The sequence below is a fragment of the Hippocampus zosterae genome, chromosome 11 (genome assembly GCF_025434085.1).
Source record: "Hippocampus zosterae strain Florida chromosome 11, ASM2543408v3, whole genome shotgun sequence".
NCBI lineage: Eukaryota > Metazoa > Chordata > Actinopteri > Syngnathiformes > Syngnathidae > Hippocampus > Hippocampus zosterae.
The window spans coordinates 15,019,788-15,045,297 of NC_067461.1; the positions used below are offsets into that span (position 1 = coordinate 15,019,788).

A 25,510-nucleotide genomic window follows, 5' to 3' on the forward strand; every position below is an offset into this window, starting at 1 on the left:
ATGGAACTTTGGCTGTGAAGCAGGGCTGAGTTTTGTGAGCAAAACTATCAATTGATTGAAAACGGTCAATGGGCTTAAGTGTCAAGTGTGTTCTGATGTATTAGACCTAAGTCCAGCTTTGCCCTAAATATTGCCGTAGCATGGGGTGTTTTACAAGGCAGGGCCAATGAGAGGCTGTGCTCTTTTGTCACTTATCGTAAATCTAATCAGTGATCCAACAGGAAAGAAGACAACGTGCCATCTCATTGGTCCCGTCACTTCAGATGCCACCCTGTGTCTTTGCACAAACCCTATTTTAAACGACGTGACAGTATTTTTAAATTTACCACTAAAAAAAAAATATGGGTTACTCTGCATGTTTTACTATAGTTGTATATATGTTTTGGATTTTTATATTTTTTTCTTTCAACGCTCTCACAAGCAATTGTGTTTAATAAAATTTTTAATCTTCTGTACAAATTATTCCTTTCTTTCAAGCATGTGTTCATATTGAGCGAGATGCGATGGAGGGCAGGTTGACGTAACTCTTCATAGGCGGCAGCGGTTTAATCTTGCGTCCGGCCCAGCCTCCCTTCCTCTGCCAGAGGCCACTTGATGGGCGGATGCCAAGCCAGCGGTTGCGGCCTGCTTTACCGATGATCCTTTTGTTGTGGTCCACATTGGATACGCGGCCCACCGTTACCATGCAGGTCTCCAGTACCTGTGTGGATGTGCTTGTCACAATGACATTGCTACTTCTTAGAAAATTTGTTTTGGTGTCATTTTGCACTATGTAAGCTCACCTGAACCTGCTGCTTTGACGGAAGTTGAACAATGGCTGTTCCATTGACTTTACGGAGTAGAAGACCACTTGTCCCTGATAAAGAATTAGACATGAAGAAATCTCTCTATTTGGGGGGCTACTTAAAAGATGAGAAACAACTTGTGTTTTCATTGAATTGACAGTGAGGGAAACCAAAGTTTATTTTCATTGCAAAAATTTACCTGCGGCGCGGATATACTCTGATCCTTTCCCTGGCTGTATCTCCAGATTATTAACTAGTGTGCCCACACTAAGTGCACCCAGTGGGTAGGCGTCGCCCTCATTTGCCGACACTGTAAAACATCAGCCCTTACTTAAAAACAGAACTTTAATCAATTAAACGGCATAGTGTCAAAGTTCCTAATTAGTCCCATACCTGCCATGCGTCCAATTACGGGTGATGTTTTAATGATGTTTCCTGCCTGCATGTTCTCTGTCGCGATGATCCATCTTTTACGGTTGCCCCCAGCCACAAGGGCGATGTCAGCTGACCTGGAAAGACCACAGCAGACGAGATTAAGACAGCCATCAACATTTATTTGACATGCTGAAAAGCAAAAATAGCTCACCTGCACGGGTCATATCGCACTTGAATAACCTTCTCGTCAAAGGGCTGCCCTTCTCCATGTTTATCATAGCGCAGGCGTTGGAAATCAATGCAGCGATACTTTTGTTTGTGGCCTCCGCCAATGCCATGTGTTCGGATTTTACCTTAAGAGCACCAATACAGTTATGATTTCAATTATTGTAAACCCTGGACAAGGCAGACAGAGGCAAACAACCATTCATGCTCCCATTGATACCTATAGCCAATTCCAATTTTTAAATTAACCCGATGCCCTGTGATTGGCTGCCAACCAATTCAGGGTGTCCCCCGACAGCTGGGATAGGCTCCAGCACCCCCGCGACCCTAGTGAGGATGAAGCGGTTCGGAATCTGAATGAATGAATAATTAACCCGACATCCATGTTTTGGGAATGGAGGAAACAGAAATCCAAAACATAGGCAACTCGAAATGCAGTTTATGTATATTTTGCTTTTATCCAAGGAGCAAGCAAACTATTCTGTCATAATTACATGTTCAAACACTTCAGTATTTTTAAAACTTTAAAATACAAATGAAAGCCTTCCCAAGAATTAGAAGCATTCTTTCAGTTTCCAGTCAGTTTTATTGTAGTGCTTCTAAAAACATGTAGGTAGTGCTGTTTGTCAAATGCTGACCAAGATGTGGTGACCTGGTTTGCTGGTGGTGGTTGTGCTAATGTGTGTCCCCTTAAATGTGTGCTGGACATGTTGGATAATGACAGGTCTTTATGTGTTTGCATAGTAAACACCGGAACTTATAGCTGAATTGTGGCAACCTAACAAGAAGCACGATTAGGTTAAGGTACGACCAATCCCCAATCCAAACACACACACACGCACACACATTTTTTTAACCTGTGTGATCTCTTCCTCCTGTCTTTTTCATCCCTATCGGTCGAATTGTGTACTTCTCCCTTTGCTTCCACCTCGTACTGTTCTGCTCAAGAGACGCTGTGGTGAGGAAGCCCCGGCAAGGCGGTGCACTGGATGCAGGCGATAACCATGGCAGACATGCCCCGATACCCAATTTGACCTGTCAACACAGGAGGGGGAACCCCCCCAAAAAGGGGAAAAAAACATGTACACATTAACTGCCTGCAATGTTGTCATTATTGTATTGTGATATAAGATGTTGACCTGAGAGCGCAGGAAGGCAGGCTGAGAGATGGTGAGGTAACTCAGGGCTCGAGTCAAACAAGACACCGCCATCACTCCGACAAGAACTGGATATGATTTAAAAAGGTACCCCGTTAGATGTTTCCCCCTCTGCAGTCCCTGAGCTCATTCAGTAAGATGTATTTTAACTTTTTTTTTGCTGGTAGTTAACTCCCAACACTGTAGTTTCACCTACATTTGAGGGAAATGCACATGACAAAAGGTTGCCACGGTTAACCTTCGTGTTTAATTTTCCATTGTGCGTGGCTACTTAGCGAGGTTAATGAGATGAAGACATTTAAACAGGATGATAGTGTACTAAATATGTATATACAAAGTTCATATTTGTTGTTAAAACAAAATCGCTAATCAACGGTAAACATACCTCTATCCGTTTCAGTTCATGAGTTTTCTTCCCGACGTCCTTCGTGAGCGAGCGTGTCGCATGATGATGACGTTTTTACGAATAAAGTACCTCAGTAGTCGTTTGTTGATCAGATTTTTTTTATCCGTATTGGCGTATTTTACCTATCCATCATATATTAATAGGGACTTATCCATAATCCGCAGTACTGCAAGTACTGGTTTCATCGAAGTCCAGTCGCAACATTTTTATACTCTTTCGACAATGCATGTTATTGGAAGTATTTTTTTCATCCTTCCGTGATTCACGCGACAAAATGACATGTTTAAATTCAGAATGCTAATACCGTTTAAAATTCTAGTACAGTGAACACAAAACAATGAACAGCAGTGCCCACCAGATATAAGTACAGAGTTCACGTTTTTTCCCATAGTACATACGGTATAAAGCGTCAATTAATCTGTCTTCTGAGACGTGTTTGAGTTTTTAAAATTACCAAAACTTGAATCGTATTCATGAATTCTATTACAGTGAACACAAAACAATGAACAACCGTGACCACCAGGTGGCACATTTGCTCGCGGGGTTTGCGTTTTTTAATGGTGCATACAATATTCATTCATTCATTCGTTCATCTTCCGTACCGCTTGATCCTCACTAGGGTCGCGGGGGGTGCTGGAGCCCATCCCAGCCGTCTCCGGGCAGTAGGCGGGGGACACCCTGAATCGGTTGCCAGCCAATCGCAGGGCACACAGAAACAAACAACCATTCGCACTCACACTCACACCTAGGGACAATTTAGACAGAGTGTTCAATCAGCCTGCCACGCATGGAGGAAGGAAGGAAGGAGGGAGGAAACCGGAGCACCCGGAGAAAACCCACGCAGGCCAATTCAGGAGAACATGCAAACTCCACACAGGGAGGCCGGAGCTGGAATCGAACCCGGTACCTCTGCACTGTGAAGCCGACGTGCTAACCACTGGACAACCGGGCCGCCTGCATACAATATAAAATGTCATATATATTAATATTAATCTGTGTCTTCTGAGACACATTTTAGTTATTGATATTACCAAGACTTTGTTCATATTGATGAAAACAATATATAGTTAAAAACCCTATTCGGAATAGGGTGTTTTTAACTATAATTCCTCGAAGACGAGAATAAAAACAAAATAATACGTCACTGAGATTCGCTCCGCCGCAAAGGCTGATGGGAGAGCTGTGCGGCTTTGGAGACATTTTGGTTTTAAAGGGGCTGGACTAGCCGAAGGTTCTGGCAGTCGGTAAGGGAGTTCTGCGTTTTTTCTCTGTTGAAATTAGTGAAAGCAGCTGTTTAACTTCGTATCCGTATGGTTTCCATTTTCACAACTGTACTCGTATGCAACCGCCTTGGAAATGTAAACGCACCGAGTCCGCAACGAACAGGGAGTGGTGATGCTAACAGGCTCTGCGAGCTAAACAGCCACTGACGACAGAGCCGTGGAACCCCAATTTAAAGCTTTATTCTTAACATTGGTGAAAACATCTCCGTGAATGTGTACCAATACGTACTCGGGATCGTTGTCCTTCAAAATGATAAATTACGTCATGGTGGAGGACAACGTAACATGTACACAACGAGCGAAATCATGATATATATATATATATAAATATATATTTTGTGCCTAATGTAGCGTCCAGTGGAATGCAATAGCTGTAACATAATTTCAGGTAAACGGTCGAATAATTCAACCATTACATGTGCATTTGTACATTTGTTTAAATGACATGGCCAAATATTTTTGCATTTGAGTGGCTCTTGCCATCAAGCAATATTATTGTAGATGGTACTATTTGTTTACAGACCCAAGGAGAAATATATGAGTAAAACTCACATTAGGGGTTTATCTATCTATATTATTGTAGATGGTACTATTTGTTTACAGACCCAAGGAGAAATATATGAGTAAAACTCACATTAGGGGTTTGTCTGTCTGTCTATCTATCTATCTATCTATCTATCTATCAAAAGCATTATTTTCTTTGTAATGGCATACATTTTGGTGCAAGCCTGATATCGGATCTCATCAGATTGTGCAGGTGTCCCAAATGTCACCACACAGTGGTTGTGGATTCAAATGTAATCCACACCATGCATGCAAATTTACTGAATGAGTCATCAGTGACCACACGCAACTCAAGGTTGCTGCAATGTGTGCTAACATTTGTCAATTAGGCTGCTGTTTTTTCATAGCAGACATGCACATGTTCATTTGCAATCAAGTTGTAATATAGGTACACATTTTTTATTGTAGGACAGCAGTCTTTAACATTCAGCACACTGACGCATTTGCATGTGTTCATTTTTTTTTTTGCTCTGTCCAGTGGCTTCCTTGTTAGTTACAAGGTACCCAATACAATATGCAGTTTAACACCTTTTGCATTCCTTTTTCCCCTTTCCCCTTTTGATTTGCATTCAAGGAAAAGAAGTTTGTATTTTGATTTTTACATCAGGTATCTAATTTGACTCTTTTTGTTTTTTGCCCTCCTTTTTTTATTCTGTCTGCTGTGTCTTAACACTCCTTTCCCCATCTGATACTCACCATGATGTCGATCTGCACGTCCTGTCTGGGTTTTGTGTTGATTGACCTACCGTGTCCTGCGTGTTGTTGCCGTGATGATTTGCCTAACAACCTTAAAATGATCTCTCAAGAGCGGTTTGCCGGTTAATATTACACTAAGCACGAGAGGCCCACTAGGAAGCTTGTCATTGATTGTAAACGTTTTGGAATCAAGTCTTTGGACATACTCCAAAAGACGAGATGTGACCAATTCTGTTTTCTTCCGTTTTCACTTCTCTGTCGGTGTCCAAAAACGTATATTCCTAAAGTGTATTTTATTCCCTATGGGAAGGGACCTATTGCCACAAAACAAAGAGTGAGAGGTGTTAAGCTTCATGGGGACTGAAGTCTTGCACATGCATTCACAGTGGAGCTGAAGAGCCCCAAATGACATGTTGCTACCTTTGCACAAATCCCAGCAGCAGATCCCTGACTGCAAGTGATTTTTTTCCTAAAAAATACTGCCAGGTTCATGCTTCTTCTTGTGAGTGCTAAAATCATTGAAGTTTGGTATTTTTGCATGCGGCGTTGAATAGTTCATGGTTCTCAGCTACGCGGTCACTTCTAACAGTGTTTCTCAAAAACAACGCCCCAGATAAACGTTGGTTGTCGGGAGCGGTCCTCTCATTCATACCATACACTGCCCAAGATGATCTCATTCCACTCCAAAGCCAGTCATGTGCCATTTCCACCGCGATGGGGCATGATGCCATCTCCCCTCTAGGACCATTGTGTTGCACCTTGGAGTGTTGCAGTGTTCCAAGAGCGCCTTCTCTCTCGCCACGCTAACCACCGCCTCTTTACTGTCTCCCCTCACAGCCCTGACGAGGACTCCTGTCAGAAATTTGTGCCATTTATTGGGGTAGGATTCTTCTTTTTATTATTTTTTTGTGGCGTGGCTGGTGTAAATGGAATACATTTTTTATGATGTTTTTTATGTGTTGAATTTCACACCGCAATACTGTTGTTTACTTTCAGGTTGTGAAAGTTGGAATTGTGGAGCAAAGCCTCTCAACCTCTGGTAAGTGAAACCCAAGCTCCGAAGCCAAAGTGAAAGTTAAACTAACACAAACATACAGAATGTTTTGATTTCATATTTTTAAATAAGGTACTGATTTAAGTATACCGAAGGTTCTCGGTTTACAACATTTCAAAGTCATGAACGGCGTGCAGTCTGAAGTGTCACCTGGCACAAATAATACGCCATTATGGTTTTACATTATTTTTTTTCCCTGATTGTTTTATATTTTTAGCCAACAAGTGTTTTTCATGCAAATATATGTACTGTAATTATGACATTTTGAGGTTACAAATGACACGCACAATAAACTACTTTGATCAGCTGCATAAGACTACAGACTCATCGCACAGCATGAGGCAGCTCAGTCTGAATTGTCCTTCGTGTTTTTTATTTGTTTTATACTCAAGGGCTAGAAGCGTTAGTCATACAGGTATTTACTACCACAATGTGAGGTGAGTGATAGATTGCAGCACGTTTCGGCTTGTACATCTATCTGTCAAAGTATTTGACTGCATTTTCCCACTGGCCTTATTTTTTGCTGCACAATCCAGGTTTAGGTTGAAAATGGTCTTAACCTTGTTGTGTTAACATTTAAAAAATATATAATAATAATAATCATGAAGAAGGCATGCTCGGTACTGCTATACTTCATTTATTTATTCACTTATATCTGTGACCAGGAAGTATTTCTAAACAAATACTTCCAGTAAAACTGACCACATGTTAGCGATTTACTACTGCACATTCCAAATTACTCATGATGCCTTTGTAAACCGAGGACCCCTGAAAAGATATGAACAGAGGAGGCACATTTCACAAATTCCCTATCAAGGCCATCTTTTTGGGATGTTGCTTAAGATGGCTTATTGTGGTCACAGTGGATTCTGATGATGCTATGGGGGTCAACACAAGCATCCTGGCCTCCCCCACCCCGCCCTCGGCTGGTCCGTATGGGAAGGAGATCGGGGGAACACCCCCACAGTCGCCCTCTGTGTCCACTGCCCTCTCTGGAGCTGGGTAGGACTCACAAACGCACACACACAAAATTATCTCGGACACATACTCTGTCAACTAGAGTGTAGACAGAAAAAAAATACTTTCCGTTGTTTTGGTCATTGTTTGAGCAGCTGGGGTATGTGACCGAAAGTGTTTGCCTTTTGCAGTTCTCCGTGTTCTGGCAGCGAGGTGATGGGCCTGCAGGTGGACTACTGGACGTGGCAAGGCCCCGAGAAGAAAAAAGAGGGCGAGAAGCGGGATGTGGGACTGAAAAACACGCTGAAGAGTAACTTCCGCTCGCTACAAGTCAGCCGCCTGCCTTGTGCGGGGGATATCACCCCTCCACCCAGTATGGCAATGACTGTCGTCACCAAGGAGAAGAACAAGAAAGGTACGCCAAGTAGAGCTGGGGGCTTGAACAGGAAACACGAGTCATGAAACTGAACATGGGGAGGATTTCACAGATGGGAACGGGAACATTACATGAAGTAATAGGATTACTGGAATAGGAAATAAAAGTCCAATTATGAGGGAAAACAATCAGAATATCACAGGAATAAATTTGTGTCAAATGCAAACACTACAGCAGACCATTCTTGTCAATTTTTTTTGTCTTTTGTGCAGCCCTCCCACAATTCCTCCTCAATGCAAGAGGGAAAAAAAGACACTGAACTTCTTGCTTGCTTAATTATTGCTTAGGAGAAACAACTCTATTTGATATGCTCTGCTCCTCTCTTTAGTCATTTTTCTGAGCAAAAAGCCGAAAGAGAAAGAGCTGGACTCAAAGAGCCAAGTGATCGACGGAATCAGCAGGTTGATCTGCACAGCCAAGCACCAACACACGATGCTGAGAGGTAACACTGCCCCCTGCTGTGGATACTAGTTTCTTACATTCAGTGTATGCGAAGGTCCTCGCTTTGCGAAGGTACAGTTGTACAAGGTTATGAATATGTAAAATGGTGTATTAGAAGGATAAAATGGCATTCTCGTGTTTAACTATATTGTTCATAATTAAGTAATTGTAATTAACGATAAAATGAACTAAAATTTATATCAATATTGCTTCTTTTTTCACCCCCCAACTAAAGAAATGCTGACTATAATTTGCCCACCCCTTACTGTTTTTTTGGTAAATTTCTTTGGTTGAATGTATGAATGAATGAAAGACTAATGAATATCACAGGAAAGAGAGTGAAGACTTGGAAAATCTAAAGTTAATATCTCTAAACAATTACTTGATTAAATAGTTGTCAATTAATTTGATAATCGATAAGTTTGTTTTATCCAGACTGAAGGAAAAATGTATAACATGCAACAAACATATTTTAGAGACCCTATCATTGTAATGTTTTGTATGCACATGTTGGCCACTCAATAGTAAGACCTCAGGATTTCATTATTCTGCTCCGATGATGATTGAGTGATTCTGGTCAGGATAACATCGAGTCATATTGAGATGTGAGTTATGCCCCAGTAACCTCCTTCAGTTGCCTGCTTGTTGATTTCAGCGGCCTCCTTTGAGTCTTATTTGAATTCCGTGGATGAGTTTTACTCTTTCATCTCTCACAGTCACCATCGATGGAGTGGAGTGGAACGACGTCAAGTTTTTCCAACTTGCTGCCCAGTGGCCAACTCATGTCAAGCACTTCCCAGTGGGAATCTTCGGTTACACCAAACCAGTGTGACCTCCGCAGCCGTCCGCTTGGAACCGGCTAAACTCTTCTGCGCTGCACTTGTCTCACCCAGAGACTCCACAGAATTTGAGCGAAAGCCGACGGCAGTAATAGTTTTCCTGTGGAAATCTTACTGACTTCACATCCACGTGTTCATGTTCAATACACACCTTCACGTTGTCCTTCCGGTGTTGTTGATGTTGGCTATTGTTTGTTGGTTTCCTTTCTTTCTTTCTTTCCGTCTTTTTTTAACACACTACAAAAAGAACAAGTACTATTTTGTAAGAGTTGTGCTACCGCCTTGGAGGTCCTTTGACTCGTTTGACAATTTGCCACATTTCGACAATGGCAGCTATGTTTGCACTTTGGTTTTTGTTAACATGTTATTATTTCTGTGAAATCCTACATGTATTGTTACTCTGTAGAAAATGGAGAAGTGCGATGGTGATGTGCAGTGGCGTGTGTGAGATTTTTGAGGTCGTGGTAGTCATTGGAATATTGCTGTGAATCTTGACCGAAACATTCTTTGCTTTTCTTGTTCGTCCTTTTGCTTTTTTTTCAAATTCTCACTGCAAAAAACCCACAAGACTTCAGTGTATTTTAAAGCAACAAACTCATTTTGGTATTCTAAAGGTAGCTATAATTGACTAACGCACATTTTTATATCACTCAAAAGTTCATCAAGTAATCCCAGTCCTAAAGACTTGACACAATCACTTAGAAACAGGGTATCATGAGAGAAAAACAAACATCCCCAAGAGCTGAATGCCAAATTTGCGTTTTCTAAGCCCTGATATGTTTGGTAGTGTAATTTACCCGAGTGATGTTTTTTCTGCCTTTTTGAGTGAACAGCATTTGCACTGATCATGATGCTTTGGTGTCTCATAGACCGCAACTAATTTAGCAGCCAGTGGCTAATACAAATGTGCATTGACGTGCCAAAACTATATATATATATATTTTCCCTCTGTCCCCTATGCTTTTGGCCTGCTTGAAGTGAAACGCCTACATGACACATATGTGGTAGAAATCAGTATTGGCATTACTGAATTGTTGGAAGTAATCGACTTTTATCCGTCAGTCAATAGGTATGTACATCCCAACCACGTTTTATACAGCATCACTGTGGCTGTCTGTGCACAAATGTAAACATTCTAGTCGGTTGGTTGCTCACTCTTATGTTGGCTGGTTGAGGAATGTTTCCTTAACTCTTGGTGTGATTGGAAACCTGCTTTGATATTACTGCCGAGTCTAATGCAATTACAATGAAACGTTGATGGAGTCTTGTCAGATGTCCAAATCACTGCCTGTGTTTGTGTGTGTGAATAGGTGTGCCCTACGTTTGATGATACTCCCTGATGATTGTTACGTGAACCTTCACAACGGGAATCCTACGGCCAAAATGGCTTTCTGTGTTGATGGTTTTTCTAGAGCTTTCTAAAAGTATTGTAAGTAAATACAATACATGTACAAAATATATCATTGTGATTTGCGAATCGCCCATTCCAACTAAATTGAAAGCACAAATGGCTTACCTTCCTTTCTTGACAAAAATGCCAACTTCAGTATGTTTCCACAACTTGTTCCGTTCAATACAATACTACAACTGTCATTTCTTCAACATTTCCCTTAGTTTGTAATGCACTTTTTATGTAGTTTGATACACAATGATACCCGAATTGGGACAGTTTGGTATCGAGTTGTAACCCCCCCCCCCCCCTCCCCAATGTAAACCACTACCTATAGACGTGATAAGACTTGTTTCCTGGTTGTGTCGGGTGTATGTTTGATGGCTTAAAACTCCTTTTGGTGTCCTGAATGCATCATGGCCATCTGTTACTTACCCTTCTGCTATTTTTTTTTAATTTTATAGCTGCCACCATGCCGTCTGCCTGCAGACTAGTCAGTCTGATTTGGTTGTCTCCTGCGTTTTAAGAGGGGTCACCATCTTGTCTTGGCTGGGACACCAACTGGCCCTTAGATAATACAGTATATCATGGAACTTTGGCTGTGAAGCAGGGCTGAGTTTTGTGAGCAAAACTATCAATTGATTGAAAACGGTCAATGGGCTTAAGTGTCAAGTGTGTTCTGATGTATTAGACCTAAGTCCAGCTTTGCCCTAAATATTGCCGTAGCATGGGGTGTTTTACAAGGCAGGGCCAATGAGAGGCTGTGCTCTTTTGTCACTTATCGTAAATCTAATCAGTGATCCAACAGGAAAGAAGACAACGTGCCATCTCATTGGTCCCGTCACTTCAGATGCCACCCTGTGTCTTTGCACAAACCCTATTTTAAACGACGTGACAGTATTTTTAAATTTACCACTAAAAAAAAAATATGGGTTACTCTGCATGTTTTACTATAGTTGTATATATGTTTTGGATTTTTATATTTTTTTCTTTCAACGCTCTCACAAGCAATTGTGTTTAATAAAATTTTTAATCTTCTGTACAAATTATTCCTTTCTTTCAAGCATGTGTTCATATTGAGCGAGATGCGATGGAGGGCAGGTTGACGTAACTCTTCATAGGCGGCAGCGGTTTAATCTTGCGTCCGGCCCAGCCTCCCTTCCTCTGCCAGAGGCCACTTGATGGGCGGATGCCAAGCCAGCGGTTGCGGCCTGCTTTACCGATGATCCTTTTGTTGTGGTCCACATTGGATACGCGGCCCACCGTTACCATGCAGGTCTCCAGTACCTGTGTGGATGTGCTTGTCACAATGACATTGCTACTTCTTAGAAAATTTGTTTTGGTGTCATTTTGCACTATGTAAGCTCACCTGAACCTGCTGCTTTGACGGAAGTTGAACAATGGCTGTTCCATTGACTTTACGGAGTAGAAGACCACTTGTCCCTGATAAAGAATTAGACATGAAGAAATCTCTCTATTTGGGGGGCTACTTAAAAGATGAGAAACAACTTGTGTTTTCATTGAATTGACAGTGAGGGAAACCAAAGTTTATTTTCATTGCAAAAATTTACCTGCGGCGCGGATATACTCTGATCCTTTCCCTGGCTGTATCTCCAGATTATTAACTAGTGTGCCCACACTAAGTGCACCCAGTGGGTAGGCGTCGCCCTCATTTGCCGACACTGTAAAACATCAGCCCTTACTTAAAAACAGAACTTTAATCAATTAAACGGCATAGTGTCAAAGTTCCTAATTAGTCCCATACCTGCCATGCGTCCAATTACGGGTGATGTTTTAATGATGTTTCCTGCCTGCATGTTCTCTGTCGCGATGATCCATCTTTTACGGTTGCCCCCAGCCACAAGGGCGATGTCAGCTGACCTGGAAAGACCACAGCAGACGAGATTAAGACAGCCATCAACATTTATTTGACATGCTGAAAAGCAAAAATAGCTCACCTGCACGGGTCATATCGCACTTGAATAACCTTCTCGTCAAAGGGCTGCCCTTCTCCATGTTTATCATAGCGCAGGCGTTGGAAATCAATGCAGCGATACTTTTGTTTGTGGCCTCCGCCAATGCCATGTGTTCGGATTTTACCTTAAGAGCACCAATACAGTTATGATTTCAATTATTGTAAACCCTGGACAAGGCAGACAGAGGCAAACAACCATTCATGCTCCCATTGATACCTATAGCCAATTCCAATTTTTAAATTAACCCGATGCCCTGTGATTGGCTGCCAACCAATTCAGGGTGTCCCCCGACAGCTGGGATAGGCTCCAGCACCCCCGCGACCCTAGTGAGGATGAAGCGGTTCGGAATCTGAATGAATGAATAATTAACCCGACATCCATGTTTTGGGAATGGAGGAAACAGAAATCCAAAACATAGGCAACTCGAAATGCAGTTTATGTATATTTTGCTTTTATCCAAGGAGCAAGCAAACTATTCTGTCATAATTACATGTTCAAACACTTCAGTATTTTTAAAACTTTAAAATACAAATGAAAGCCTTCCCAAGAATTAGAAGCATTCTTTCAGTTTCCAGTCAGTTTTATTGTAGTGCTTCTAAAAACATGTAGGTAGTGCTGTTTGTCAAATGCTGACCAAGATGTGGTGACCTGGTTTGCTGGTGGTGGTTGTGCTAATGTGTGTCCCCTTAAATGTGTGCTGGACATGTTGGATAATGACAGGTCTTTATGTGTTTGCATAGTAAACACCGGAACTTATAGCTGAATTGTGGCAACCTAACAAGAAGCACGATTAGGTTAAGGTACGACCAATCCCCAATCCAAACACACACACACGCACACACATTTTTTTAACCTGTGTGATCTCTTCCTCCTGTCTTTTTCATCCCTATCGGTCGAATTGTGTACTTCTCCCTTTGCTTCCACCTCGTACTGTTCTGCTCAAGAGACGCTGTGGTGAGGAAGCCCCGGCAAGGCGGTGCACTGGATGCAGGCGATAACCATGGCAGACATGCCCCGATACCCAATTTGACCTGTCAACACAGGAGGGGGAACCCCCCCAAAAAGGGGAAAAAAACATGTACACATTAACTGCCTGCAATGTTGTCATTATTGTATTGTGATATAAGATGTTGACCTGAGAGCGCAGGAAGGCAGGCTGAGAGATGGTGAGGTAACTCAGGGCTCGAGTCAAACAAGACACCGCCATCACTCCGACAAGAACTGGATATGATTTAAAAAGGTACCCCGTTAGATGTTTCCCCCTCTGCAGTCCCTGAGCTCATTCAGTAAGATGTATTTTAACTTTTTTTTTGCTGGTAGTTAACTCCCAACACTGTAGTTTCACCTACATTTGAGGGAAATGCACATGACAAAAGGTTGCCACGGTTAACCTTCGTGTTTAATTTTCCATTGTGCGTGGCTACTTAGCGAGGTTAATGAGATGAAGACATTTAAACAGGATGATAGTGTACTAAATATGTATATACAAAGTTCATATTTGTTGTTAAAACAAAATCGCTAATCAACGGTAAACATACCTCTATCCGTTTCAGTTCATGAGTTTTCTTCCCGACGTCCTTCGTGAGCGAGCGTGTCGCATGATGATGACGTTTTTACGAATAAAGTACCTCAGTAGTCGTTTGTTGATCAGATTTTTTTTATCCGTATTGGCGTATTTTACCTATCCATCATATATTAATAGGGACTTATCCATAATCCGCAGTACTGCAAGTACTGGTTTCATCGAAGTCCAGTCGCAACATTTTTATACTCTTTCGACAATGCATGTTATTGGAAGTATTTTTTTCATCCTTCCGTGATTCACGCGACAAAATGACATGTTTAAATTCAGAATGCTAATACCGTTTAAAATTCTAGTACAGTGAACACAAAACAATGAACAGCAGTGCCCACCAGATATAAGTACAGAGTTCACGTTTTTTCCCATAGTACATACGGTATAAAGCGTCAATTAATCTGTCTTCTGAGACGTGTTTGAGTTTTTAAAATTACCAAAACTTGAATCGTATTCATGAATTCTATTACAGTGAACACAAAACAATGAACAACCGTGACCACCAGGTGGCACATTTGCTCGCGGGGTTTGCGTTTTTTAATGGTGCATACAATATTCATTCATTCATTCGTTCATCTTCCGTACCGCTTGATCCTCACTAGGGTCGCGGGGGGTGCTGGAGCCCATCCCAGCCGTCTCCGGGCAGTAGGCGGGGGACACCCTGAATCGGTTGCCAGCCAATCGCAGGGCACACAGAAACAAACAACCATTCGCACTCACACTCACACCTAGGGACAATTTAGACAGAGTGTTCAATCAGCCTGCCACGCATGGAGGAAGGAAGGAAGGAGGGAGGAAACCGGAGCACCCGGAGAAAACCCACGCAGGCCAATTCAGGAGAACATGCAAACTCCACACAGGGAGGCCGGAGCTGGAATCGAACCCGGTACCTCTGCACTGTGAAGCCGACGTGCTAACCACTGGACAACCGGGCCGCCTGCATACAATATAAAATGTCATATATATTAATATTAATCTGTGTCTTCTGAGACACATTTTAGTTATTGATATTACCAAGACTTTGTTCATATTGATGAAAACAATATATAGTTAAAAACCCTATTCGGAATAGGGTGTTTTTAACTATAATTCCTCGAAGACGAGAATAAAAACAAAATAATACGTCACTGAGATTCGCTCCGCCGCAAAGGCTGATGGGAGAGCTGTGCGGCTTTGGAGACATTTTGGTTTTAAAGGGGCTGGACTAGCCGAAGGTTCTGGCAGTCGGTAAGGGAGTTCTGCGTTTTTTCTCTGTTGAAATTAGTGAAAGCAGCTGTTTAACTTCGTATCCGTATGGTTTCCATTTTCACAACTGTACTCGTATGCAACCGCCTTGGAAATGTAAACGCACCGAGTCCGCAACGAACAGGGAGTGGTGATGCTAACAGGCTCTGCGAGCTAAACAGCCACTGACGACAGAGCCGTGGAACCCCAATTTAAAGCTTTATTCTTAACATTGGTGAAAACATCTCCGTGAATGTGTACCAATACGTACTCGGGATCGTTGTCCTTCAAAATGATAAATTACGTCATGGTGGAGGACAACGTAACATGTACACAACGAGCGAAATCATGATATATATATATATATAAATATATATTTTGTGCCTAATGTAGCGTCCAGTGGAATGCAATAGCTGTAACATAATTTCAGGTAAACGGTCGAATAATTCAACCATTACATGTGCATTTGTACATTTGTTTAAATGACATGGCCAAATATTTTTGCATTTGAGTGGCTCTTGCCATCAAGCAATATTATTGTAGATGGTACTATTTGTTTACAGACCCAAGGAGAAATATATGAGTAAAACTCACATTAGGGGTTTATCTATCTATATTATTGTAGATGGTACTATTTGTTTACAGACCCAAGGAGAAATATATGAGTAAAACTCACATTAGGGGTTTGTCTGTCTGTCTATCTATCTATCTATCTATCTATCTATCAAAAGCATTATTTTCTTTGTAATGGCATACATTTTGGTGCAAGCCTGATATCGGATCTCATCAGATTGTGCAGGTGTCCCAAATGTCACCACACAGTGGTTGTGGATTCAAATGTAATCCACACCATGCATGCAAATTTACTGAATGAGTCATCAGTGACCACACGCAACTCAAGGTTGCTGCAATGTGTGCTAACATTTGTCAATTAGGCTGCTGTTTTTTCATAGCAGACATGCACATGTTCATTTGCAATCAAGTTGTAATATAGGTACACATTTTTTATTGTAGGACAGCAGTCTTTAACATTCAGCACACTGACGCATTTGCATGTGTTCATTTTTTTTTTTGCTCTGTCCAGTGGCTTCCTTGTTAGTTACAAGGTACCCAATACAATATGCAGTTTAACACCTTTTGCATTCCTTTTTCCCCTTTCCCCTTTTGATTTGCATTCAAGGAAAAGAAGTTTGTATTTTGATTTTTACATCAGGTATCTAATTTGACTCTTTTTGTTTTTTGCCCTCCTTTTTTTATTCTGTCTGCTGTGTCTTAACACTCCTTTCCCCATCTGATACTCACCATGATGTCGATCTGCACGTCCTGTCTGGGTTTTGTGTTGATTGACCTACCGTGTCCTGCGTGTTGTTGCCGTGATGATTTGCCTAACAACCTTAAAATGATCTCTCAAGAGCGGTTTGCCGGTTAATATTACACTAAGCACGAGAGGCCCACTAGGAAGCTTGTCATTGATTGTAAACGTTTTGGAATCAAGTCTTTGGACATACTCCAAAAGACGAGATGTGACCAATTCTGTTTTCTTCCGTTTTCACTTCTCTGTCGGTGTCCAAAAACGTATATTCCTAAAGTGTATTTTATTCCCTATGGGAAGGGACCTATTGCCACAAAACAAAGAGTGAGAGGTGTTAAGCTTCATGGGGACTGAAGTCTTGCACATGCATTCACAGTGGAGCTGAAGAGCCCCAAATGACATGTTGCTACCTTTGCACAAATCCCAGCAGCAGATCCCTGACTGCAAGTGATTTTTTTCCTAAAAAATACTGCCAGGTTCATGCTTCTTCTTGTGAGTGCTAAAATCATTGAAGTTTGGTATTTTTGCATGCGGCGTTGAATAGTTCATGGTTCTCAGCTACGCGGTCACTTCTAACAGTGTTTCTCAAAAACAACGCCCCAGATAAACGTTGGTTGTCGGGAGCGGTCCTCTCATTCATACCATACACTGCCCAAGATGATCTCATTCCACTCCAAAGCCAGTCATGTGCCATTTCCACCGCGATGGGGCATGATGCCATCTCCCCTCTAGGACCATTGTGTTGCACCTTGGAGTGTTGCAGTGTTCCAAGAGCGCCTTCTCTCTCGCCACGCTAACCACCGCCTCTTTACTGTCTCCCCTCACAGCCCTGACGAGGACTCCTGTCAGAAATTTGTGCCATTTATTGGGGTAGGATTCTTCTTTTTATTATTTTTTTGTGGCGTGGCTGGTGTAAATGGAATACATTTTTTATGATGTTTTTTATGTGTTGAATTTCACACCGCAATACTGTTGTTTACTTTCAGGTTGTGAAAGTTGGAATTGTGGAGCAAAGCCTCTCAACCTCTGGTAAGTGAAACCCAAGCTCCGAAGCCAAAGTGAAAGTTAAACTAACACAAACATACAGAATGTTTTGATTTCATATTTTTAAATAAGGTACTGATTTAAGTATACCGAAGGTTCTCGGTTTACAACATTTCAAAGTCATGAACGGCGTGCAGTCTGAAGTGTCACCTGGCACAAATAATACGCCATTATGGTTTTACATTATTTTTTTTCCCTGATTGTTTTATATTTTTAGCCAACAAGTGTTTTTCATGCAAATATATGTACTGTAATTATGACATTTTGAGGTTACAAATGACACGCACAATAAACTACTTTGATCAGCTGCATAAGACTACAGACTCATCGCACAGCATGAGGCAGCTCAGTCTGAATTGTCCTTCGTGTTTTTTATTTGTTTTATACTCAAGGGCTAGAAGCGTTAGTCATACAGGTATTTACTACCACAATGTGAGGTGAGTGATAGATTGCAGCACGTTTCGGCTTGTACATCTATCTGTCAAAGTATTTGACTGCATTTTCCCACTGGCCTTATTTTTTGCTGCACAATCCAGGTTTAGGTTGAAAATGGTCTTAACCTTGTTGTGTTAACATTTAAAAAATATATAATAATAATAATCATGAAGAAGGCATGCTCGGTACTGCTATACTTCATTTATTTATTCACTTATATCTGTGACCAGGAAGTATTTCTAAACAAATACTTCCAGTAAAACTGACCACATGTTAGCGATTTACTACTGCACATTCCAAATTACTCATGATGCCTTTGTAAACCGAGGACCCCTGAAAAGATATGAACAGAGGAGGCACATTTCACAAATTCCCTATCAAGGCCATCTTTTTGGGATGTTGCTTAAGATGGCTTATTGTGGTCACAGTGGATTCTGATGATGCTATGGGGGTCAACACAAGCATCCTGGCCTCCCCCACCCCGCCCTCGGCTGGTCCGTATGGGAAGGAGATCGGGGGAACACCCCCACAGTCGCCCTCTGTGTCCACTGCCCTCTCTGGAGCTGGGTAGGACTCACAAACGCACACACACAAAATTATCTCGGACACATACTCTGTCAACTAGAGTGTAGACAGAAAAAAAATACTTTCCGTTGTTTTGGTCATTGTTTGAGCAGCTGGGGTATGTGACCGAAAGTGTTTGCCTTTTGCAGTTCTCCGTGTTCTGGCAGCGAGGTGATGGGCCTGCAGGTGGACTACTGGACGTGGCAAGGCCCCGAGAAGAAAAAAGAGGGCGAGAAGCGGGATGTGGGACTGAAAAACACGCTGAAGAGTAACTTCCGCTCGCTACAAGTCAGCCGCCTGCCTTGTGCGGGGGATATCACCCCTCCACCCAGTATGGCAATGACTGTCGTCACCAAGGAGAAGAACAAGAAAGGTACGCCAAGTAGAGCTGGGGGCTTGAACAGGAAACACGAGTCATGAAACTGAACATGGGGAGGATTTCACAGATGGGAACGGGAACATTACATGAAGTAATAGGATTACTGGAATAGGAAATAAAAGTCCAATTATGAGGGAAAACAATCAGAATATCACAGGAATAAATTTGTGTCAAATGCAAACACTACAGCAGACCATTCTTGTCAATTTTTTTTGTCTTTTGTGCAGCCCTCCCACAATTCCTCCTCAATGCAAGAGGGAAAAAAAGACACTGAACTTCTTGCTTGCTTAATTATTGCTTAGGAGAAACAACTCTATTTGATATGCTCTGCTCCTCTCTTTAGTCATTTTTCTGAGCAAAAAGCCGAAAGAGAAAGAGCTGGACTCAAAGAGCCAAGTGATCGACGGAATCAGCAGGTTGATCTGCACAGCCAAGCACCAACACACGATGCTGAGAGGTAACACTGCCCCCTGCTGTGGATACTAGTTTCTTACATTCAGTGTATGCGAAGGTCCTCGCTTTGCGAAGGTACAGTTGTACAAGGTTATGAATATGTAAAATGGTGTATTAGAAGGATAAAATGGCATTCTCGTGTTTAACTATATTGTTCATAATTAAGTAATTGTAATTAACGATAAAATGAACTAAAATTTATATCAATATTGCTTCTTTTTTCACCCCCCAACTAAAGAAATGCTGACTATAATTTGCCCACCCCTTACTGTTTTTTTGGTAAATTTCTTTGGTTGAATGTATGAATGAATGAAAGACTAATGAATATCACAGGAAAGAGAGTGAAGACTTGGAAAATCTAAAGTTAATATCTCTAAACAATTACTTGATTAAATAGTTGTCAATTAATTTGATAATCGATAAGTTTGTTTTATCCAGACTGAAGGAAAAATGTATAACATGCAACAAACATATTTTAGAGACCCTATCATTGTAATGTTTTGTATGCACATGTTGGCCACTCAATAGTAAGACCTCAGGATTTCATTATTCTGCTCCGATGATGATTGAGTGATTCTGGTCAGGATAACATCGAGTCATATTGAGATGTGAGTTATGCCCCAGTAACCTCCTTCAGTTGCCTGCTTGTTGATTTCAGCGGCCTCCTTTGAGTCTTATTTGAATTCCGTGGATGAGTTTTACTCTTTCATCTCTCACAGTCACCATCGATGGAGTGGAGTGGAACGACGTCAAGTTTTTCCAACTTGCTGCCCAGTGGCCAACTCATGTCAAGCACTTCCCAGTGGGAATCTTCGGTTACACCAAACCAGTGTGACCTCCGCAGCCGTCCGCTTGGAACCGGCTAAACTCTTCTGCGCTGCACTTGTCTCACCCAGAGACTCCACAGAATTTGAGCGAAAGCCGACGGCAGTAATAGTTTTCCTGTGGAAATCTTACTGACTTCACATCCACGTGTTCATGTTCAATACACACCTTCACGTTGTCCTTCCGGTGTTGTTGATGTTGGCTATTGTTTGTTGGTTTCCTTTCTTTCTTTCTTTCCGTCTTTTTTTAACACACTACAAAAAGAACAAGTACTATTTTGTAAGAGTTGTGCTACCGCCTTGGAGGTCCTTTGACTCGTTTGACAATTTGCCACATTTCGACAATGGCAGCTATGTTTGCACTTTGGTTTTTGTTAACATGTTATTATTTCTGTGAAATCCTACATGTATTGTTACTCTGTAGAAAATGGAGAAGTGCGATGGTGATGTGCAGTGGCGTGTGTGAGATTTTTGAGGTCGTGGTAGTCATTGGAATATTGCTGTGAATCTTGACCGAAACATTCTTTGCTTTTCTTGTTCGTCCTTTTGCTTTTTTTTCAAATTCTCACTGCAAAAAACCCACAAGACTTCAGTGTATTTTAAAGCAACAAACTCATTTTGGTATTCTAAAGGTAGCTATAATTGACTAACGCACATTTTTATATCACTCAAAAGTTCATCAAGTAATCCCAGTCCTAAAGACTTGACACAATCACTTAGAAACAGGGTATCATGAGAGAAAAACAAACATCCCCAAGAGCTGAATGCCAAATTTGCGTTTTCTAAGCCCTGATATGTTTGGTAGTGTAATTTACCCGAGTGATGTTTTTTCTGCCTTTTTGAGTGAACAGCATTTGCACTGATCATGATGCTTTGGTGTCTCATAGACCGCAACTAATTTAGCAGCCAGTGGCTAATACAAATGTGCATTGACGTGCCAAAACTATATATATATATATTTTCCCTCTGTCCCCTATGCTTTTGGCCTGCTTGAAGTGAAACGCCTACATGACACATATGTGGTAGAAATCAGTATTGGCATTACTGAATTGTTGGAAGTAATCGACTTTTATCCGTCAGTCAATAGGTATGTACATCCCAACCACGTTTTATACAGCATCACTGTGGCTGTCTGTGCACAAATGTAAACATTCTAGTCGGTTGGTTGCTCACTCTTATGTTGGCTGGTTGAGGAATGTTTCCTTAACTCTTGGTGTGATTGGAAACCTGCTTTGATATTACTGCCGAGTCTAATGCAATTACAATGAAACGTTGATGGAGTCTTGTCAGATGTCCAAATCACTGCCTGTGTTTGTGTGTGTGAATAGGTGTGCCCTACGTTTGATGATACTCCCTGATGATTGTTACGTGAACCTTCACAACGGGAATCCTACGGCCAAAATGGCTTTCTGTGTTGATGGTTTTTCTAGAGCTTTCTAAAAGTATTGTAAGTAAATACAATACATGTACAAAATATATCATTGTGATTTGCGAATCGCCCATTCCAACTAAATTGAAAGCACAAATGGCTTACCTTCCTTTCTTGACAAAAATGCCAACTTCAGTATGTTTCCACAACTTGTTCCGTTCAATACAATACTACAACTGTCATTTCTTCAACATTTCCCTTAGTTTGTAATGCACTTTTTATGTAGTTTGATACACAATGATACCCGAATTGGGACAGTTTGGTATCGAGTTGTAACCCCCCCCCCCCCCCCTCCCCAATGTAAACCACTACCTATAGACGTGATAAGACTTGTTTCCTGGTTGTGTCGGGTGTATGTTTGATGGCTTAAAACTCCTTTTGGTGTCCTGAATGCATCATGGCCATCTGTTACTTACCCTTCTGCTATTTTTTTTTAATTTTATAGCTGCCACCATGCCGTCTGCCTGCAGACTAGTCAGTCTGATTTGGTTGTCTCCTGCGTTTTAAGAGGGGTCACCATCTTGTCTTGGCTGGGACACCAACTGGCCCTTAGATAATACAGTATATCATGGAACTTTGGCTGTGAAGCAGGGCTGAGTTTTGTGAGCAAAACTATCAATTGATTGAAAACGGTCAATGGGCTTAAGTGTCAAGTGTGTTCTGATGTATTAGACCTAAGTCCAGCTTTGCCCTAAATATTGCCGTAGCATGGGGTGTTTTACAAGGCAGGGCCAATGAGAGGCTGTGCTCTTTTGTCACTTATCGTAAATCTAATCAGTGATCCAACAGGAAAGAAGACAACGTGCCATCTCATTGGTCCCGTCACTTCAGATGCCACCCTGTGTCTTTGCACAAACCCTATTTTAAACGACGTGACAGTATTTTTAAATTTACCACTAAAAAAAAAATATGGGTTACTCTGCATGTTTTACTATAGTTGTATATATGTTTTGGATTTTTATATTTTTTTCTTTCAACGCTCTCACAAGCAATTGTGTTTAATAAAATTTTTAATCTTCTGTACAAATTATTCCTTTCTTTCAAGCATGTGTTCATATTGAGCGAGATGCGATGGAGGGCAGGTTGACGTAACTCTTCATAGGCGGCAGCGGTTTAATCTTGCGTCCGGCCCAGCCTCCCTTCCTCTGCCAGAGGCCACTTGATGGGCGGATGCCAAGCCAGCGGTTGCGGCCTGCTTTACCGATGATCCTTTTGTTGTGGTCCACATTGGATACGCGGCCCACCGTTACCATGCAGGTCTCCAGTACCTGTGTGGATGTGCTTGTCACAATGACATTGCTACTTCTTAGAAAATTTGTTTTGGTGTCATTTTGCACTATGTAAGCTCACCTGAACCTGCTGCTTTGACGGAAGTTGAACAATGGCTGTTCCATTGACTTTACGGAGTAGAAGACCACTTGTCCCTGATAAAGAATTAGACATGAAGAAATCTCTCTATTTGGGGGGCTACTTAAAAGATGAGAAACAACTTGTGTTTTCATTGAATTGACAGTGAGGGAAACCAAAGTTTATTTTCATTGCAAAAATTTACCTGCGGCGCGGATATACTCTGATCCTTTCCCTGGCTGTATCTCCAGATTATTAACTAGTGTGCCCACACTAAGTGCACCCAGTGGGTAGGCGTCGCCCTCATTTGCCGACACTGTAAAACATCAGCCCTTACTTAAAAACAGAACTTTAATCAATTAAACGGCATAGTGTCAAAGTTCCTAATTAGTCCCATACCTGCCATGCGTCCAATTACGGGTGATGTTTTAATGATGTTTCCTGCCTGCATGTTCTCTGTCGCGATGATCCATCTTTTACGGTTGCCCCCAGCCACAAGGGCGATGTCAGCTGACCTGGAAAGACCACAGCAGACGAGATTAAGACAGCCATCAACATTTATTTGACATGCTGAAAAGCAAAAATAGCTCACCTGCACGGGTCATATCGCACTTGAATAACCTTCTCGTCAAAGGGCTGCCCTTCTCCATGTTTATCATAGCGCAGGCGTTGGAAATCAATGCAGCGATACTTTTGTTTGTGGCCTCCGCCAATGCCATGTGTTCGGATTTTACCTTAAGAGCACCAATACAGTTATGATTTCAATTATTGTAAACCCTGGACAAGGCAGACAGAGGCAAACAACCATTCATGCTCCCATTGATACCTATAGCCAATTCCAATTTTTAAATTAACCCGATGCCCTGTGATTGGCTGCCAACCAATTCAGGGTGTCCCCCGACAGCTGGGATAGGCTCCAGCACCCCCGCGACCCTAGTGAGGATGAAGCGGTTCGGAATCTGAATGAATGAATAATTAACCCGACATCCATGTTTTGGGAATGGAGGAAACAGAAATCCAAAACATAGGCAACTCGAAATGCAGTTTATGTATATTTTGCTTTTATCCAAGGAGCAAGCAAACTATTCTGTCATAATTACATGTTCAAACACTTCAGTATTTTTAAAACTTTAAAATACAAATGAAAGCCTTCCCAAGAATTAGAAGCATTCTTTCAGTTTCCAGTCAGTTTTATTGTAGTGCTTCTAAAAACATGTAGGTAGTGCTGTTTGTCAAATGCTGACCAAGATGTGGTGACCTGGTTTGCTGGTGGTGGTTGTGCTAATGTGTGTCCCCTTAAATGTGTGCTGGACATGTTGGATAATGACAGGTCTTTATGTGTTTGCATAGTAAACACCGGAACTTATAGCTGAATTGTGGCAACCTAACAAGAAGCACGATTAGGTTAAGGTACGACCAATCCCCAATCCAAACACACACACACGCACACACATTTTTTTAACCTGTGTGATCTCTTCCTCCTGTCTTTTTCATCCCTATCGGTCGAATTGTGTACTTCTCCCTTTGCTTCCACCTCGTACTGTTCTGCTCAAGAGACGCTGTGGTGAGGAAGCCCCGGCAAGGCGGTGCACTGGATGCAGGCGATAACCATGGCAGACATGCCCCGATACCCAATTTGACCTGTCAACACAGGAGGGGGAACCCCCCCAAAAAGGGGAAAAAAACATGTACACATTAACTGCCTGCAATGTTGTCATTATTGTATTGTGATATAAGATGTTGACCTGAGAGCGCAGGAAGGCAGGCTGAGAGATGGTGAGGTAACTCAGGGCTCGAGTCAAACAAGACACCGCCATCACTCCGACAAGAACTGGATATGATTTAAAAAGGTACCCCGTTAGATGTTTCCCCCTCTGCAGTCCCTGAGCTCATTCAGTAAGATGTATTTTAACTTTTTTTTTGCTGGTAGTTAACTCCCAACACTGTAGTTTCACCTACATTTGAGGGAAATGCACATGACAAAAGGTTGCCACGGTTAACCTTCGTGTTTAATTTTCCATTGTGCGTGGCTACTTAGCGAGGTTAATGAGATGAAGACATTTAAACAGGATGATAGTGTACTAAATATGTATATACAAAGTTCATATTTGTTGTTAAAACAAAATCGCTAATCAACGGTAAACATACCTCTATCCGTTTCAGTTCATGAGTTTTCTTCCCGACGTCCTTCGTGAGCGAGCGTGTCGCATGATGATGACGTTTTTACGAATAAAGTACCTCAGTAGTCGTTTGTTGATCAGATTTTTTTTATCCGTATTGGCGTATTTTACCTATCCATCATATATTAATAGGGACTTATCCATAATCCGCAGTACTGC

At 41.7% G+C, this 25,510-nt stretch overlaps 2 protein-coding genes across 50 annotated transcripts in view; one reads left to right on the plus strand and one right to left on the minus strand.

Annotated features, from left to right (window-relative positions):
* LOC127610361 (phosphofurin acidic cluster sorting protein 2-like) overlaps positions 1-22,257 on the plus strand; it is a 58,456-nt gene extending 36,199 nt beyond the window's left edge. For 3 of the 36 annotated variants that reach the window (XM_052080411.1, XM_052080439.1, XM_052080449.1), the window contains 5 exons: positions 6,488-6,530; positions 7,409-7,547; positions 7,694-7,917; positions 8,267-8,380; positions 9,096-11,060. In XM_052080411.1, coding sequence (XP_051936371.1) covers positions 6,488-6,530; positions 7,409-7,547; positions 7,694-7,917; positions 8,267-8,380; positions 9,096-9,211 — 636 coding nt within the window. In that variant the 3' untranslated portion in view covers positions 9,212-11,060. Of the gene's footprint in view, positions 1-5,369; positions 5,403-6,328; positions 6,372-6,487; positions 6,531-7,408; positions 7,548-7,693; positions 7,918-8,266; positions 8,381-9,095; positions 11,061-16,564; positions 16,598-17,523; positions 17,567-17,682; positions 17,726-18,603; positions 18,743-18,888; positions 19,113-19,461; positions 19,576-20,290 lie in introns of those variants that run through there. The other 33 variants (XM_052080426.1, XM_052080447.1, XM_052080423.1 and 30 more) reach the window with 25 other exon arrangements.
* mrpl2 (mitochondrial ribosomal protein L2) lies at positions 425-25,457 on the minus strand. 14 transcript variants are annotated; one of them, XM_052080517.1, is made up of 9 exons: positions 25,320-25,380; positions 13,888-13,929; positions 2,525-2,691; positions 2,243-2,420; positions 1,372-1,513; positions 1,179-1,294; positions 985-1,095; positions 783-856; positions 425-700 (listed from the first exon to the last, which is right to left on the minus strand). In XM_052080517.1, exons 3-9 carry the CDS (start codon positions 2,594-2,596, stop codon positions 485-487), a joined length of 909 nt encoding a protein of 302 aa, XP_051936477.1. In that variant the 5' UTR covers positions 2,597-2,691; positions 13,888-13,929; positions 25,320-25,380; the 3' UTR covers positions 425-484. The 14 variants fall into 14 exon arrangements, with proteins under 14 accessions (XP_051936477.1, XP_051936476.1, XP_051936475.1 ...); XM_052080516.1 differs by lacking the exon at positions 13,888-13,929 and adding an exon at positions 25,085-25,126 and having other exon boundaries at positions 25,320-25,376; XM_052080515.1 differs by lacking the exon at positions 25,320-25,380 and adding an exon at positions 14,123-14,180.
* Between the last annotated feature and the right edge of the window lie 53 nt (positions 25,458-25,510).

Coding starts and splice junctions, on each gene's coding strand:
- mrpl2 (XM_052080513.1), bottom strand. CDS start 24,988: ATGGCGGTGTCTTGTTTGACTCGAGCCCTGAGTTACCTCACCATCTCT. Junction 1,514..2,242: donor AGGAGGAAGAGATCACACAG/GTTAAAAAAATG, acceptor GGTGCTCTTAAG/GTAAAATCCGAACACATGGC. Junction 1,096..1,178: donor CGTAATTGGACGCATGGCAG/GTATGGGACTAA, acceptor GATGTTTTACAG/TGTCGGCAAATGAGGGCGAC.